Raw genomic sequence first — 14,565 nt, forward strand, 5'->3', positions numbered from 1 at the left:
GAGAGCATCAGCTGTTCCGGACGACTGTGATAAAGCTCTGGGCAGCCAATGTGATTAAGACCTTCAAACAGGTCAACATTCACAAGGCCAGAATGATTACCAGGATGTGTACTCTGAGCAGGCGCTGACCAACTGGCAAGTGTCTTCAGTGACATTCTCAGCCTCTCCCTGTCTGAGTCTGTAATACCAATATGTTTCAAGCAGACGACCATATTCCCTGTGCCCATGAACACTAAGGTAACCTGCCTAAGCAACTATAATAAGTGCAATAATATAATAAGTGCAATAAGTGCAACCCATAGCACTCACGTCGGTAGCCATGAAATGCTATGAAAGGCTGGTCATGGCTCACATCAACACCATTATCCCAGAAACCCTAGATCCACTCCAATTTGCATACCGCACAACAGATGATGCAATCTAATGCTCTCCACACTGCCCTTTCACAGCTGAAGAAAGAAACACCTATATGAGAATGCTATTCATTGACTACAGCTCAGCGTTCTATACCATAGTGCCCTCAAAGCTCATAACTAAGCTAAGGACCCTGGGACTAAACACATCCCTCTGCAACTGGATCCTGGACTTCCTGACGGGCCGCCACCGGGTGGTAAGGGTAGGTAACACATCCGCCACACTGATCCTCAACACGGGGGCCCCTCAGCTCCCTCCTGTTCACTCATGACTGCATGGCCAGGCATGGCCAGACTCCAATAACATCATTAAGTTTGCCGATGACAACAGTGGTAGGCCTGATCACCGACAAGACAGGCTATAGGGAGGAGGTCAGAGACCGGACTGTTTGGTGCAAGGACAACAACCTTTCCCTCAACGAGATCAAGACAAAGGCGATGATTGTGAACTAAAGGAAAAGGAGGACCGAGGACGACCCCATTCTCATCGACGGGGCGTCCACGTCACAAACAAACTAACATGGTCCAAGCACACCAAGACAGTCATGAAGAGGGCATGACAAAACCTATTCCCCCTCAGGAGACTGAAAAGATTTGGCATGGGTCCTCAGATCCTCAAAAGGTTTTACAGCTGCACTATCGAGAGCATCCTGATGGGTTGCATCACTGCCTGGTATGGCAACTGCTCAGTCTCCGACCCTCAAGGCACAACAGAGGGTAATGCGTACGGCCCAGTACATCAACGGGGCAAAGCTTCCTGCCATCCAGGACCTCTATACCAGGCGGTGTCAGAGGAAGGCCCTAAAAATTGTCAAAGACTCCAGCCACTCTAGTATTAGATTGTTCTCTCTGCTACCGCACGGCATGCGGTACCGGAGCGCTAAGTCTAGATCCAAGAGGCTTCTAAATAGCTTCTACCCCCAAGCCATAAGACTCCTGAACAGCTAATCAAATGGCTACCCAGGCTATTTGCATTGCTCCGCCCCCCCCCCCCCCCTTCTGGAACATTGCTGCTACTCTCTGTTATCTATACATAGTCACTTCAATAACTCTACCTACATGTACATATTACCTCGACACCGTGCCCCCGCACTTTGACTCTGTACCGGTACCTCCTGTATATAGCCCCACTATTGTTATTTACTGCTGGCTCTTTAATTATTTGTTATTCTTGTTATTCTTCTCTTACTTTTTTTCCAATGTAATTTATTAAAACTATTGTTGGGCTTGTAAGTAAGCATTTCAATGTAAGGTCTACACCTGTTGTATTCGGCCCATGTAACAAATACAACTTGATTTGACGCCGCTGGTCTATTAGAGCAGAGCTCCCACTCCCTCCCTGTGCCCGGATGGGCCATGATCCATTACAGAGACACTGGACATTAAAGAGAGCCGAACACAAAAGGCCAGGGCTTCAAAGGCAGATGAAACCAAACCCTTTTCCTGGTGAATGAATGGGATCAATTGTACAAAGAACCCAGACAAACACACAGCCTCACCTCCCCTACCGCTACCTTCAAAGGCCTGCCCTTAAACACCTGAAAGTAGCCCAAGCACCTCCCACAGTTTTAACTTTGAAGCTACCAATCTGAAGTGTTTTAGGCACGCCGACGCCAATACTGGCAACATTAAGGGACAGGGATGTCGAAAGTGACGTACAAATTACATAACTGTTCCCTCTCAGTGTAGAGAGACGAGAGTGGCTGCATCCAAGAGGCTCACTACTCAACCTGCTGGCATTTCAGCCAATCGATATCATGTCTGGTGACGTACGTTAAAGCACAGGTCATTGGAAAATCTACTACTGTATAAATCATTACTGTGCCTTATGTCTGTCACATCTTCCAATGCAACAACAAACAGACCTACAACATTTCAGCATCGTACCTTTAGGTACTGTAATTGTAAAAGCTATTTGACCATGTACTGTATAGAAGCAACAAATACATTTTAAAGAGAGCCTATTATATAAAAGAGATAGCTATGGGCCCAATCGAAAAATGGTGATCTATATGACATTTTACCGAAAGGCAGCTCAAAGCGCGTGTCTAGCAGAACCCGGTGGGGAGTTGGGTTCTTGGTGCCGTAAATCTCATCAGCCTTCATCAGAACCTCAGCGTCCAGGAAGGTCCACTCCCCTGAGCCCTCCTGAAGGAAGAGGAAGACAAGGTCAGAGGTCATAAACAAACCAGATTAAACCAACCGGGTGGTGAACTAGTGCCCAGACGTATGTGCACATGGTTTCAACATTTGAGCTGGATGTCTGATGTAATTGTGTGTGTACGTTTGGATGCATGTATGCGTTCTGTGTTCCTCACCTCCTCTGACTGGCGGATGCTCTTGAGGGGGATCCAGGCAGTCCCCAGCATGGTGTCCCAGATAAGGCCTTTGTTCCACACCTCCACAATGAGCCCCAGGTCCAGACGGTTGATCTCACTGGAGAAACAGAGGATGGGAATGAAGGAGATTGGGTCATAATCAACTCTCATTTGATAAAGTTTGATAGACAGAAATTGGTATTAAGAGAGACAAAGTGATTGAGCCCATAGGTAACAATGTAAACTGTAAATATTCTAAAGGATGGTTGCATTTATTATGTAGTGAGTCACATCCATTCAAATGGAAACGTCGAAGTAACTATGACAACAGAAACTAGGATAAGTACTACTGTCTGGCCTGCTGCTCATCGACTACTTGTGGTCTTTGTTTACGCATCATGTCAGACGTTGTGATGTATTCAGTCCTTTATTTGCCATTGAAATGGAAGCACAGCCTGCTAACAATAAAAGAGCATCTCCTTTGAAAGAGACTATTGCTCGTAATGTATCGATCTCATTTGCATACTGGCATCGACCGTGGTTGACAACTTAATGTGGCAAAAACAATAGAAAGATGAGAAGATAATTATCAAAAGTGCACTGCCCTAAGTAACAGTGGCAGTAAGAGTGAGCCCAGGTGCAAACAAAGATATTGTAACCACTCACACTTAAAGAGATGCACCAAATGACGACAACACTATTACCCTAATGAGAAAACCATTCACTGTCAATCTCTTAGGCTCTTACGTGGCCACAGTGAATGCAAACACGATCAACCAGGTACTTGTATAAAATGCTTATGGTCATAAAGTAATTGGTCATACCAATATACTTTTTGAAAACAAATACAAACAATAAGACAATTTTGCACATTTTAAAATAGTAAACAGACTCAATCACACACTGAATTCACTTTGAGTTCTCTTTCTGCAGCATAGAAACAAACTAAAGAACCCACGGCACAGACTGATTTCTGTGAAAGCAGCATCCAGAAATCCATTCATGTTTCATTTGAGCTTTCCATTGTCTGTGGAGTGAGATGGGAATGAACCACAGGACCCCACCCCAACAGGCTTCGGGAAACAATGCTGGAAAATACTGCATTTATAATTTACCCCCATTACTTTCTCTAAACACTAAAAAAAGCAGGGATAGGACAGAATAATGATTAATTGATGGGTTGGCATAGAAACAGATGGTTCTTTTGAGGCCTCATTCAAGCACAGAAACATTAAGGCTCTCCTCCATGTCACTTCCTGGAGCACCCCGTCACGGAAACAGTGAGAGATCCTTCCATTACCACAAATCGTCAAAAACAACACCATCACAGTCAGTGTAAACATAAGCCCCAGCCCAAATGAGACAATTCCATGTAGGCTCTTAACATCACATACTGTAGGCATGGCTCTATCAAACTCTGTTGTATTTGTAAACCTAAAGAACATTAAGAACAATCGGATTATAATGACTCTGAGCTGCATAGCAGAGGAGCTATGGAAAAAGCCCTACTTAGAGATAAGGCGAGTGTGGGATGTAAGATATACATATCGATCCACAGCTGTCACTACACGCCTGTTTTCTGTAACCTCTGGTGGCCTGAGCATGTCTCTGGGTGGGGATGGCCATTCAAATCAAATAATCAACATTTTCTCACAAGGAAGGTGTGGTCTGGACTCCAGTCTCGCTCTGGCTAACATAGAAACAGAAGCCTGGCCTGACAAACCATAAGACCCATTGGCAATCTGCTATGTCATTAAGAAGACCAACGTGCAGCCATCCACTAAAGTATTCGGTGTCAATTATATAGAATGTGATCAATATCAATTAGGGAAGCTGTCCATAAAGGTTGACCCACAGAACTAATAGGCTACAGCTTTCTGGCAAGAAAACACATCACTGAAGAAGGATGAAATCGAGCTGAGCCAGTTTTCAGATAACAGTAAACTTGTTTATTTTCCGACACACACTAGATATCATTTTTAACATGCCAATGCCATTCGCTAGCGCTTCAATTGCTCACCTCAGCTAGACCATTCACTGTCCTGTTCATTGGCATAGGACTTGTAGTTTGTGCTAAACTAACACATTTGCTAAACATGATTTACATACAGGAGTAACAGGTGGTGCTCGTCAAGGGGCCTGAGCTGAATGTTTGAGGGCAACACCGTTGAGTGATGTGCTAAGCTATTGTATTGTGTTTCATAAATAGTACTAAGGCAGAGCATTTACACGCCGCAACATCCTTGTGAAAGTTCTGGAAAAATAAACAGAACGATGACCACACACACACAAAGAGTATATCTGCAGTTACAACATAACAGCCTACAATCAGAACACTAAAATGAGGGGATGAGATGATTAACAATAAGTGAACAGCTGTGAGAACCGGTTAGCTACCTTTCTCGAAACAACAACCCACCTGGTAGTCAACAAATGGGGACAAAACTGAAAATCCCTGACTGTGACCTACTGCCACGTATTACTGTCTGAAAATCATAAACCTGAAGTGTAGCTACAGAGCATTACCACCAGCGGCAGGCTAGCTTTCCTGCTCTCACTTGTCTGTAGGGTAGAGCACTCGGGCGATTGCATCTGCTGCATAAAAGGTGTTCGTGACTGAGCATGGAGGACATACTGTCACAATAAAGTCTGTTGAGCTCAGAGCCATAGAGCCTCCCTTTATCTTCACTCTCTGCTCCTCATCGACCAAAACAAACCTGATGTTACACGATTCCGTTGACACTGTATGAAAACCGCGACACTTACAGAGCCCTCAGAGACTGTTCTATACTCCACACAAACAGGTGTGTTGTGGCCTATACGACAGTGTGTGAGTGCATAGGACAGGAAGAGCAGTCTAAGTGTGTGGTCACTGGTCACTTACAACATGAAGTCCTGCTCCCAGCATGGCTGGTCCCCTCGCACGGTGATGGTGGTGCTCTTGACATTCTGTACCTTCAGAGTCACATATGAATTGAACTTGTCTGTAATACAAAGAGATGAGAAAGGAGGTTAAAAGCCTGCACGATGACATAAGGTCATGGTGGGGACTCCTATACACGGAAGAAAAATATAACCCGCAACATGTAAAGTGTTGGTCCCATATTTCATGAGCTGATAAGATTGCACAAATTTGTTTACATCCTTTTTAGTGCGCATTTCTCATTTGCCAAGATAATCCATCCACCTGACAGGTGTGTCATATCAATAAGTTGATTACACAGCTTGATCACTACACAGATGCACCTTGTGCTGTTGACATTAAAAAAGGGCATTCAAAAATGTGCAGTTTGTCACACAACACCACAGATGTCTCAAGTTGAGAGTGTACAATTGGCATACTGATTGTAGGAATGTCCACCACAGCTGTTGCCAGATAATTGAATGCTATCGCCGCCTCCAACGTTGCTTTACACAGCAGTGGTTCCCAAACTTTTTATAGTCTCAAACCCCTTCAAACATTCAACCTCCAGCTGCGTAACCCCTCAAGCACCAGGGTCAGCGCACTCTCAAATGTCTTTTGTTATCATTATAAGCCTGCTACACACACACAAACATAATAATTTGTGCGTTTGTGTCACAACCCAGCTCCTGGGAAGTGACAAAGACCTCTTATAGGACCAAGGCACAAATAATAATTAATAATTTAGCTCTTTATTTCACCATCTTACATATAAAACCGTATTTGTTCATCAAAAATTGTGAATAACTAACCACAGTTTAATGAGAAGGGTGTGCTTGAAAGGATGCACATAACTCTGCAATGTTGGGTTGTATTGGAGAGAGTCTTAGTCTTAAATCATTTCACACAGTCTGTGCCTGTATTTAGTTGTTTTCATGCTAGTGAGGGCCGAGAATCCACTTTTACATAGGTATGTGGTTGCAAAGGGCATCAGTGTCTTAACAGCGCGATTTGCAAAGGCAGGATACTCTGAGCAGAGCCCAATCCAGAAATCTGGCAGTGGCGTCTGATTAAATAAACTTTTCACAGGACCGTTTGTTGCAATTTGACCAGGCTCTTGTTCAGATATTGGTAAGTGGACTGGTTGCAGGGCATGAAAGGGATAACGAATCCAGTTGTTTGTGTCAGTCATCCATTTCAGGAAAGTCCAACTTCTTAATCATAGCCTCAATTTTGTCCCGCACATTGAATACAGTTGGAGAGTTCATTCAGCGAGATTTTTTTTAAATAATACTTTTATCACCCAGTCATGTGAGAAACTCATCACCACACAAGCAGTCAGACAAGTGAAAAATTGAAACACGTGGCAATACTTCGCCTCTTGATAACCAGCGCACTTCTCTCTGTTGTAAAAGCATTACATGGTCGCTTCCCATATCATTGCATAGTGCAGAAAATACACGAGAGGGAGCCTTGCTTTACCATTTTCACTGTAGTTTCCAAAACGTCTTTCAAGCTGTCAGGCATTCCTTTGGCAGCAAGAGCCTCTGTGTACCCAAGTGGCGTTGGGAGCAACTGCTTGCATGCACGTTACCACTCCACTATGTTTTCCTGTCATGGCTTTTGCTCCATCAGTACAGATACCAACACATCTTGACCACCAAAGTCCATTTGATGTCACAAAGGTGTCCAGTACTTTAAAAATATCCACCTCTGTTGTCCTAGTTTTTGAGCAAACGGAATGAGCAGCAGCTACATTAGGCTACATACAGACCGTTAGTGGAATTCCCACGAGAGAGTAATTGTTAATGTGATTGGATGTTAATTATTTGACTAGGCTACCTTTATTTGATATTGTGTTATTTCGCTGAACAGTAGATGGTTTAAATTTCATCTTTGGCAGTGAAACGAGGCTACTCAGGCAAGAAAAAAAAAAACCTCGCAAAAAATGTATAACCCCGTTGGAAAATCGAAATGGACTGTTTGAAAATGGTAAATCACATTTTTATTTGGCGTAACCCCGACGGCATTGTCACGTACTTCTGGGTGGGAGTAGCCGTTTTAGAACATTTGGCAGTACGTCCAACAGGCCTCACAACCGAAGCCCATGTGTATGGGCGAGCAGTTTGCTGAGAGTCCCATGGTGGTGGTGGGGTTATGGTATGGGCAGGCAGAAGCTACAGACAACGAACACAATAGCATTTTATCGATGGCAATTTGAATGGACAGAGATACCGTGACAAGATCCTGAGGCCCATTGTCATATCCTTCATCTGCCACCATCACCTCATGTTTCAGCATGATAATGCACAGCCCCATGTCAAAAAAATCTGTACACAATTCCTGGAAGCTGAATATGTCCCAGTTCTTCCATGGCCTGCATACTCACCAGACATGTCACGCCAATTGAGCTTGTTTGGGATGCTCTGGATCAACATATACTACAGCGTGTTCCAGTTCCTGCCAATATCCTGCAACTTCACACAGCCATTAAAGAGTGGGAGAAGTCTCCACAGGCCACAATCAACAGCCTGATCAACTTTATGCGAAAGAGATTGCATCATGGAGAGTGACAATGGTGGTATATTTTTGTTCAGTACACAATACTGATACAGTATTTATCCCCACCACATAATTAGGATAGGGTTGTCATGCTGAAAGTACCTCAGTAATTGTGGGAGGGGACAAAAGAGAAAGATACCATTGAGTCAAACATATTACTGTGTACATGTAGGAGACAAAGTCTCCATATTACTTTGTCTTTATATGACATAGGCAGTAATCTGCAGGACATCAAATGATTTTCCAGACAAGAATCATACAACTTCTGTATGTAGGTCAGAAAACAAAAAAACATTGTGGCAGACATGGCCATGATGGGATGCAACATGGATAGTAACATGATTGACCATAGATCAGACTTCGGGTCTGTACAGTAGCAGTAAAGCGAGCTTGGCCAACAGCTTCACTTAGTCTTTGTGCGACTGTGACGGTTGACAACATTAGTGAGAGACCAAGGAGATAAGTCTGTTTCCTCTCCCCCCCCTCACACCCTGCACCCAGCCCCATGCACAGACCCTGCTAATCTCACTACAGAGTCGGACACCGCCAGGGTGGCAGCAAAATATAGCCTAGCCATTCTCTCCCCAGGAAGATCTGATTCCCTCACTGCAGAGCAGCCTCCCGAACATAGCTCTGGGAATGATCACCACTTCACCTCGGATACTGAAACAAGCCAGTACATAAGACTACGTGATGCAGAGACAGTCGGTATACTTGTGACCTGCTTCTACAGCAGAAAAGGTCACTGTCAATCATACTATGAAGTTAAAGACTAAGGTTAAAATACCATTGATTCATAAAAGATATTGAAAAAGGCAGCACTGAAGCAGGTAGTTTCATTTAATAAAACAATGACTGGCAAACTATTTCATATTTACTGTAGGATATTATACACTGACTGTAGAAAACATTAGGAACATGTTAAATAAACTTCAGTGTAGATGAAGGGGATGAGACAGGTTAAAGAAGATGTTTAAGCCTTGAGACATGGGTTGTGCATGTATGCGATTCAGAGGGTGAATGGGCAACACAAAATATTTAAGTGCCTTTGAGTGTGTCAAGAACTGCAACACTGCTGGGTTTTCCACGCTCAACAGTCTCCCTTGTATATCAAGAACGGTCCACCACCCAAAGGACATCCATCCAACTTGACAACTGTGGGAAGTATTGAAGTCAACATGGGCCAGCCTCCCTATGGAACACTTGACACCTTGTGTTCCATGCCCAAAGAACTTTAGGGGTGCAACTCAATATTAGGATGGTGTTCCTAATGTTGTATACACTTAGCGTATAGTACAGTATACTATGTTGTGTACCAAATCTAAATAATTGGTAGAGAAGACGATCTCCATCTTGATTGTTATTGAAATATATGAAGGCCACAACATGAAACATTCCACTTTAGTGGTAGGAGGATATGTAACCAGAAGTTGGTAACTCCCTCTATCCCTCCAGCAGCACTGACATGGAGAGAGGGATGACAGGAGGAGGGTAGATCAGGATGAGCCCATCCCAGTGGCCCTGGCTGTAGTGTACAGCTTTACACAGCCAGTGCTCACCCTCAACGTCAGCATAACATAACGTTGTTGGTTGGTTTCTCCCAAAAAGGGAGCCAGCAGCGGTGTGCAGCGGCGCCAGCCCAGGGGAGATTAGAGCCCTTGTGACATAACCACCACTTTTCATTTCCTGCGCCAGTTTGCGAGAGCGGGCGGGCCCGACACGTGCCTGCTGATGCACTCTGCTAGCTACCAGCCCCCGCACCACCCCCACCCTCCCATAGTGCTGTTGGTTCTGCTTGACCCACAGCCTGGGGCAGAGGGGAGGGGCCAGGATTAGAAACAGTCATCTAAACTATCAGATACAGTGGTAGTGGTACCATAACACAGCTACACAAACACGCCAGCACCAAAGCACTCAGACTATGGATTTGAATGTCGTCCAACAACACTCAGGAACACGCATTCACTCAAACCCACCTTTATACAATTCTATCGACCTGGGAAAATATACATGTAACCAGATTCGTTTTAGACTGGTTAAATCACATCCCAATGCCTCTCCACCGGTTTCCAAGGTGACAAAAATAAACATGTATTATGCCATGGACACAAACTCAACAAAACTTGATTAAAATCATTAGAACAGGTATAGAATGACACTGTATAGGGCAACAACGTCATCCATGCACAGACCACATTCTACAGAGAAGGAAACAATGCATTAACACTAATGGAATATCACCTGTTAGCCCCAGAGGACTCATTAGATACATAACCAGGCGAATTAACAGCAGCAGGGTTTGACATTCAGGTACATTTGCCAGTGCCAACAAAGCTACTGGTCCGAAAGAAAAGAATAATGGCCCGAGAAAGCAAACGTTGCGCACGTAATTTAAATGTTCTTAATTAGCGGGCTGAGCAAGTAGTCTATAGCCAATAATGACATACCCTGCGAACACAATTAATTCCAATTTGACAATATCATCTTTACATTGATTGTTTGGAGGGAAGAAATACAACCATTCGCAATCTCAAAAAGAGTGTTATTGTTTGCGATTCACTCCACAGGCCCTATGAAAATCAGTTCAACCCTTTTCCTGGTATTATTTTCCAGGTTAACGAGTTGTCCTAGGTTTTTCAGGTTCCCTCTCAAAAATCACACTTTTTAATAGAAAAACTTTAAAAAAATGGGATGTTCTAAATCCACAACAATGCTTCAACCACATCAGGAGACCACTTAAGGTCTGGAAACAACACTTTACATTTAAAAAAATATATATATATACACATATACACACATACATTGCATTCAGAAAGTATTCAGACTCCCTGACTTTTTCCACATTGTTACGTTCCAGCCTTATTCTAAAATGGATAAAATTGTTTTCCCTCAATCTACACACAATAATGATAAAGCGAAAACAGGTTTAGAGAAATATTATCAAATGTATTAAAAACAAATACCTTATTTACATAAGTATTCAGACTCTGCTATGAGACTCAAAATTGAGCTCAGGTGTATCATGTTTCCATTGATCATCCTTGAGATGTTTCTACAACTTGGAGTCCACCTGTGGTAAATTTAATTGATTGGACATGATTTGGAAAGGCAAATACCTGTCTATATAAGATCCCACATTTGACAGTGCATGTCAAAGCAAAAACATCATTCTTAAATGGAAGAAGTTTGGAACCACCAAGACTCTTCCTAGAGCTGGCCGCCTGGCCAAACTGAGCAATCGGGGGAGAAGGGCCTTGATCAGGGAGGTGACCAAGAACCCAATGGTCACTCTGACAGAGCTCCAAAGTTCCTCTGTGGAGATGGGAGAACCTTCCAGAAGGGACAACCATCTCGGCAGTACTCCACCAATCAGGTCTTTATGGTAGAGTGGCCAGACGGAAGGTCCTCCTCAGTAAAAGGCACATGACAGCCCGCTTGGAGTTACCCAAAAGGCACCAAAAAAACCCACTTGTCATTATGGGGTATTGTGGGTAGATTAAAAAAGGGGAGGGGGGAAACAATTTAATCAATTTCAGATTAAGGCTGCTACGTAACAAAATGTGGAAAAAGTCAAGGCTTCTGAATACTTCCCGAATGCACTGTATATATAGAAAACCGGTCAAAAGTTTAGACACCTACTAATTCAAGGTTGTTGTTTTTTTTTTTTTTTTTTTTTTTTCACTCTTTTATACATAGAATAATTGTTGAGACAGGAATGCTTTTCCAAAAGTCTTGAAGGAGTTCCCACATATGCTAAGCACTTGTTGGCTGCTTCTCCTTCACTCTGCGATCTAAGTCATCCCAAATCTCAATTGGGTTGAGGTTTGACCATTGTGGAGGCCAGGTCATCTGATGCAGCACTCCATCACTCTCCTTCGTCAACTATCCCTTACAGCTTGGAGGTGTGTTGGGTCAATGTCCTGTTGAAAACAAATGATAGTCCCACTAAGCACAAACCAGATGGGATGGCGTATCGCTGCAGAATTCTGTGGTAGCCATGCTGGTTAAGCGTGCCTTGAATTCTAAATAAATCAGACAGCGTCACTAGCAAAGCACCCACACACCACCTCCTCTATGCTTCACAGTGGGAACCACACAGGCGGAGATCCTCCAGTCACCTAACATGTGTCACACAAAGACAGCCGTTGGAACAAACAAACAAAAAAATCACATTTGGACTTATCAGACCAAAGGGCAGATTTCCACCAGTCTAAAGTCCATTGCTTGTGCTTCTTGGACTAAGCAAATCTCTTCTTATTGGCAACCTGTAGTGGTGTTTTCTTTGCAGCAATTCAACCATGACAGCCTGATTCACACAGTCTCCTCTGAACAGTTGAGGAAATAAATAAATTACTGGCACCCTAGCACCAATAAAAAACAAAATTGGTGTCACACTGCCAAGTCAAAGCCTTGCAAATGCAAATGTTTTGTTCATAGTTATGTTAACCCCAGAGGACTAGTTCTATTGACACCAGGCCCAGGGCTTTTGGGGTGAGAAGACACAGGTCTATTTAGTCTTAGGAGGACAGGCAGTCTGTAACAACAATACAGCCATTACATTACAACCATGCCCTGAAGACACTCACCATCTCCCCCTTACAAATTAGATGCCCCATGCCTAGTGTTGGACCACACTTGCTGCTTCCCATGAATACTAGGTAAAAAAGGTAAGGGGAGAAGGAGGAGGCCTTGATTAGATCAGAGCCACTTAGTGATTGCGGTCTCTCCCTGAAAGAACTCTTCCACAAAGGAATGATACCATTAGGAGGAAACACTCACCCTCTGTCATAACACAGATCCATGTGCAGCGGCACGCTGGTAGAAATAAGCATACAAGAAAATGCTGATCCAGGTTGCACTCCTCGTTGTCGGTGATTGTAATGTAGGGAAACAGAAATTGGGCTGTTACGGTCTTGGAATTTGAGGCTATGGTAAATGGCCAGGCCAGTGTACACCATCACTGACAATGGTTAAATTCTGTTTGTACATTTGTTTTCATGGATATGCTTCTTAATAAAAGCTATTTGAAACAAGCCATGACACTTTGTTATTATCATGCCATTTCAATCTTATCTTCTTAAGGCTAGGGGGCACTATTTTCACGTCCGGATGAAAAGTGTGCCCAAAGTAAACTGCCTGCTACTCAGGCCCAGAAGCTAGGATATGCATATAATTGGTAGATTTGGATAGAAAATGCTAACGTTTCTAAAACTGTTAAAATTTCTGTGAGTATAACAGAACTTATTTGGCAGGCGAAACCCAGACGACAAACCATCCAGGATGTTGTTTTTAGGTCACTCTTTTCAATGGGTTTTCTATGTGATCTAGATTTCTAAGGCACTTGCTTGCAGTTCCTATCACTTCCACTAGATGTCAACAATCTTTAGAAATCGGTTGATGTTTTTCCTTTGAGAAATGATGAAGTAGGGCTGTTCAAAACGAGGGTCGAGTCTAGTGTACTGTTGTGGTTGGCGCGCGACCTGAAAGCTCGCTCCACTTTGTTTTCGTCCGGTATAGAACACAGTTTATCCAGTCTTAAATTTTATAGATTATTTACATTTAAAAATACCTAAAGTTTGATTAGGAAAGTTTGAAATGTTTGGATCTTGTTTACAGGCAACTTGTTTATTAGGTACTTTGTCATCATGTTGCGCAAGTTGGAACCAGTGTTTTTCTGAATCAAACGTGCCAAATAAATTAACATTTTGGAGATATAACGACAGAATAAATCAAACAAAAAGGACCATTTGTGATGTTTAGTCGACATATTGGGAGTGCCAACAGAAGATCTTCAAAGGTAAGGCATGAATTATATCGTTCTGACTTTTGTGTCGAGCGTGGCGGGTTGAAATGTGATTCGTGCTTGTTTGATGGGGTGCTGTCCTGAGATAATAGCATGGTTTGCTTTCGCCGTAAAGCCTTTTGAAATCTGACACTGTGGCTGGATTAACAAGAAGTTAATATTTAAACCAATGTATAACAATTGTATGATTCATAAATTATTGTTATGAGTATTTCAGTTTTTGAATTTGTAGCGCTGCTATTTCACTGGGTATTACCAAATCAATCCTGTTAACGGAATTGGCACACGAAGGGATCACTAAGAAGTTATTCATGTTATTACTTATAGGCCTATAAGATGTCTACCTTGTCTGTTGGCTTTTCTGCGTGTATACAGTTTTAATACAGATCCTATTTCGATGCACAAAACCATACAAACTAAGTCTGTTCTCCCACTTTTCCCAAAATATAACGTCACAAGCACTGCTGCTGTGGTCATTCAACGGCATATGTTCTTCAAAGAGTTGATGCCGTAAAGGGAGAAATAAATGTAGCCCAAGCTTCCGAAAATAGGCCTTTTACAAGATTA

General features: G+C 43.0%; 1 protein-coding gene across 1 annotated transcript in view; it reads right to left on the minus strand.

Moving 5' to 3' along the window:
* The window catches only part of unc13bb (unc-13 homolog Bb (C. elegans)), a 108,720-nt gene that overhangs the window by 68,282 nt on the left and 25,873 nt on the right, over window positions 1-14,565 (minus strand). Inside the window, 3 exon segments of the mRNA XM_064942600.1 lie at window positions 2,438-2,561; window positions 2,732-2,849; window positions 5,616-5,715. Of these exon segments, the coding sequence (XP_064798672.1) occupies window positions 2,438-2,561; window positions 2,732-2,849; window positions 5,616-5,715 (342 nt within the window).

The sequence above is a fragment of the Oncorhynchus masou genome, chromosome 28 (assembly GCF_036934945.1).
Source record: "Oncorhynchus masou masou isolate Uvic2021 chromosome 28, UVic_Omas_1.1, whole genome shotgun sequence".
NCBI lineage: Eukaryota > Metazoa > Chordata > Actinopteri > Salmoniformes > Salmonidae > Oncorhynchus > Oncorhynchus masou.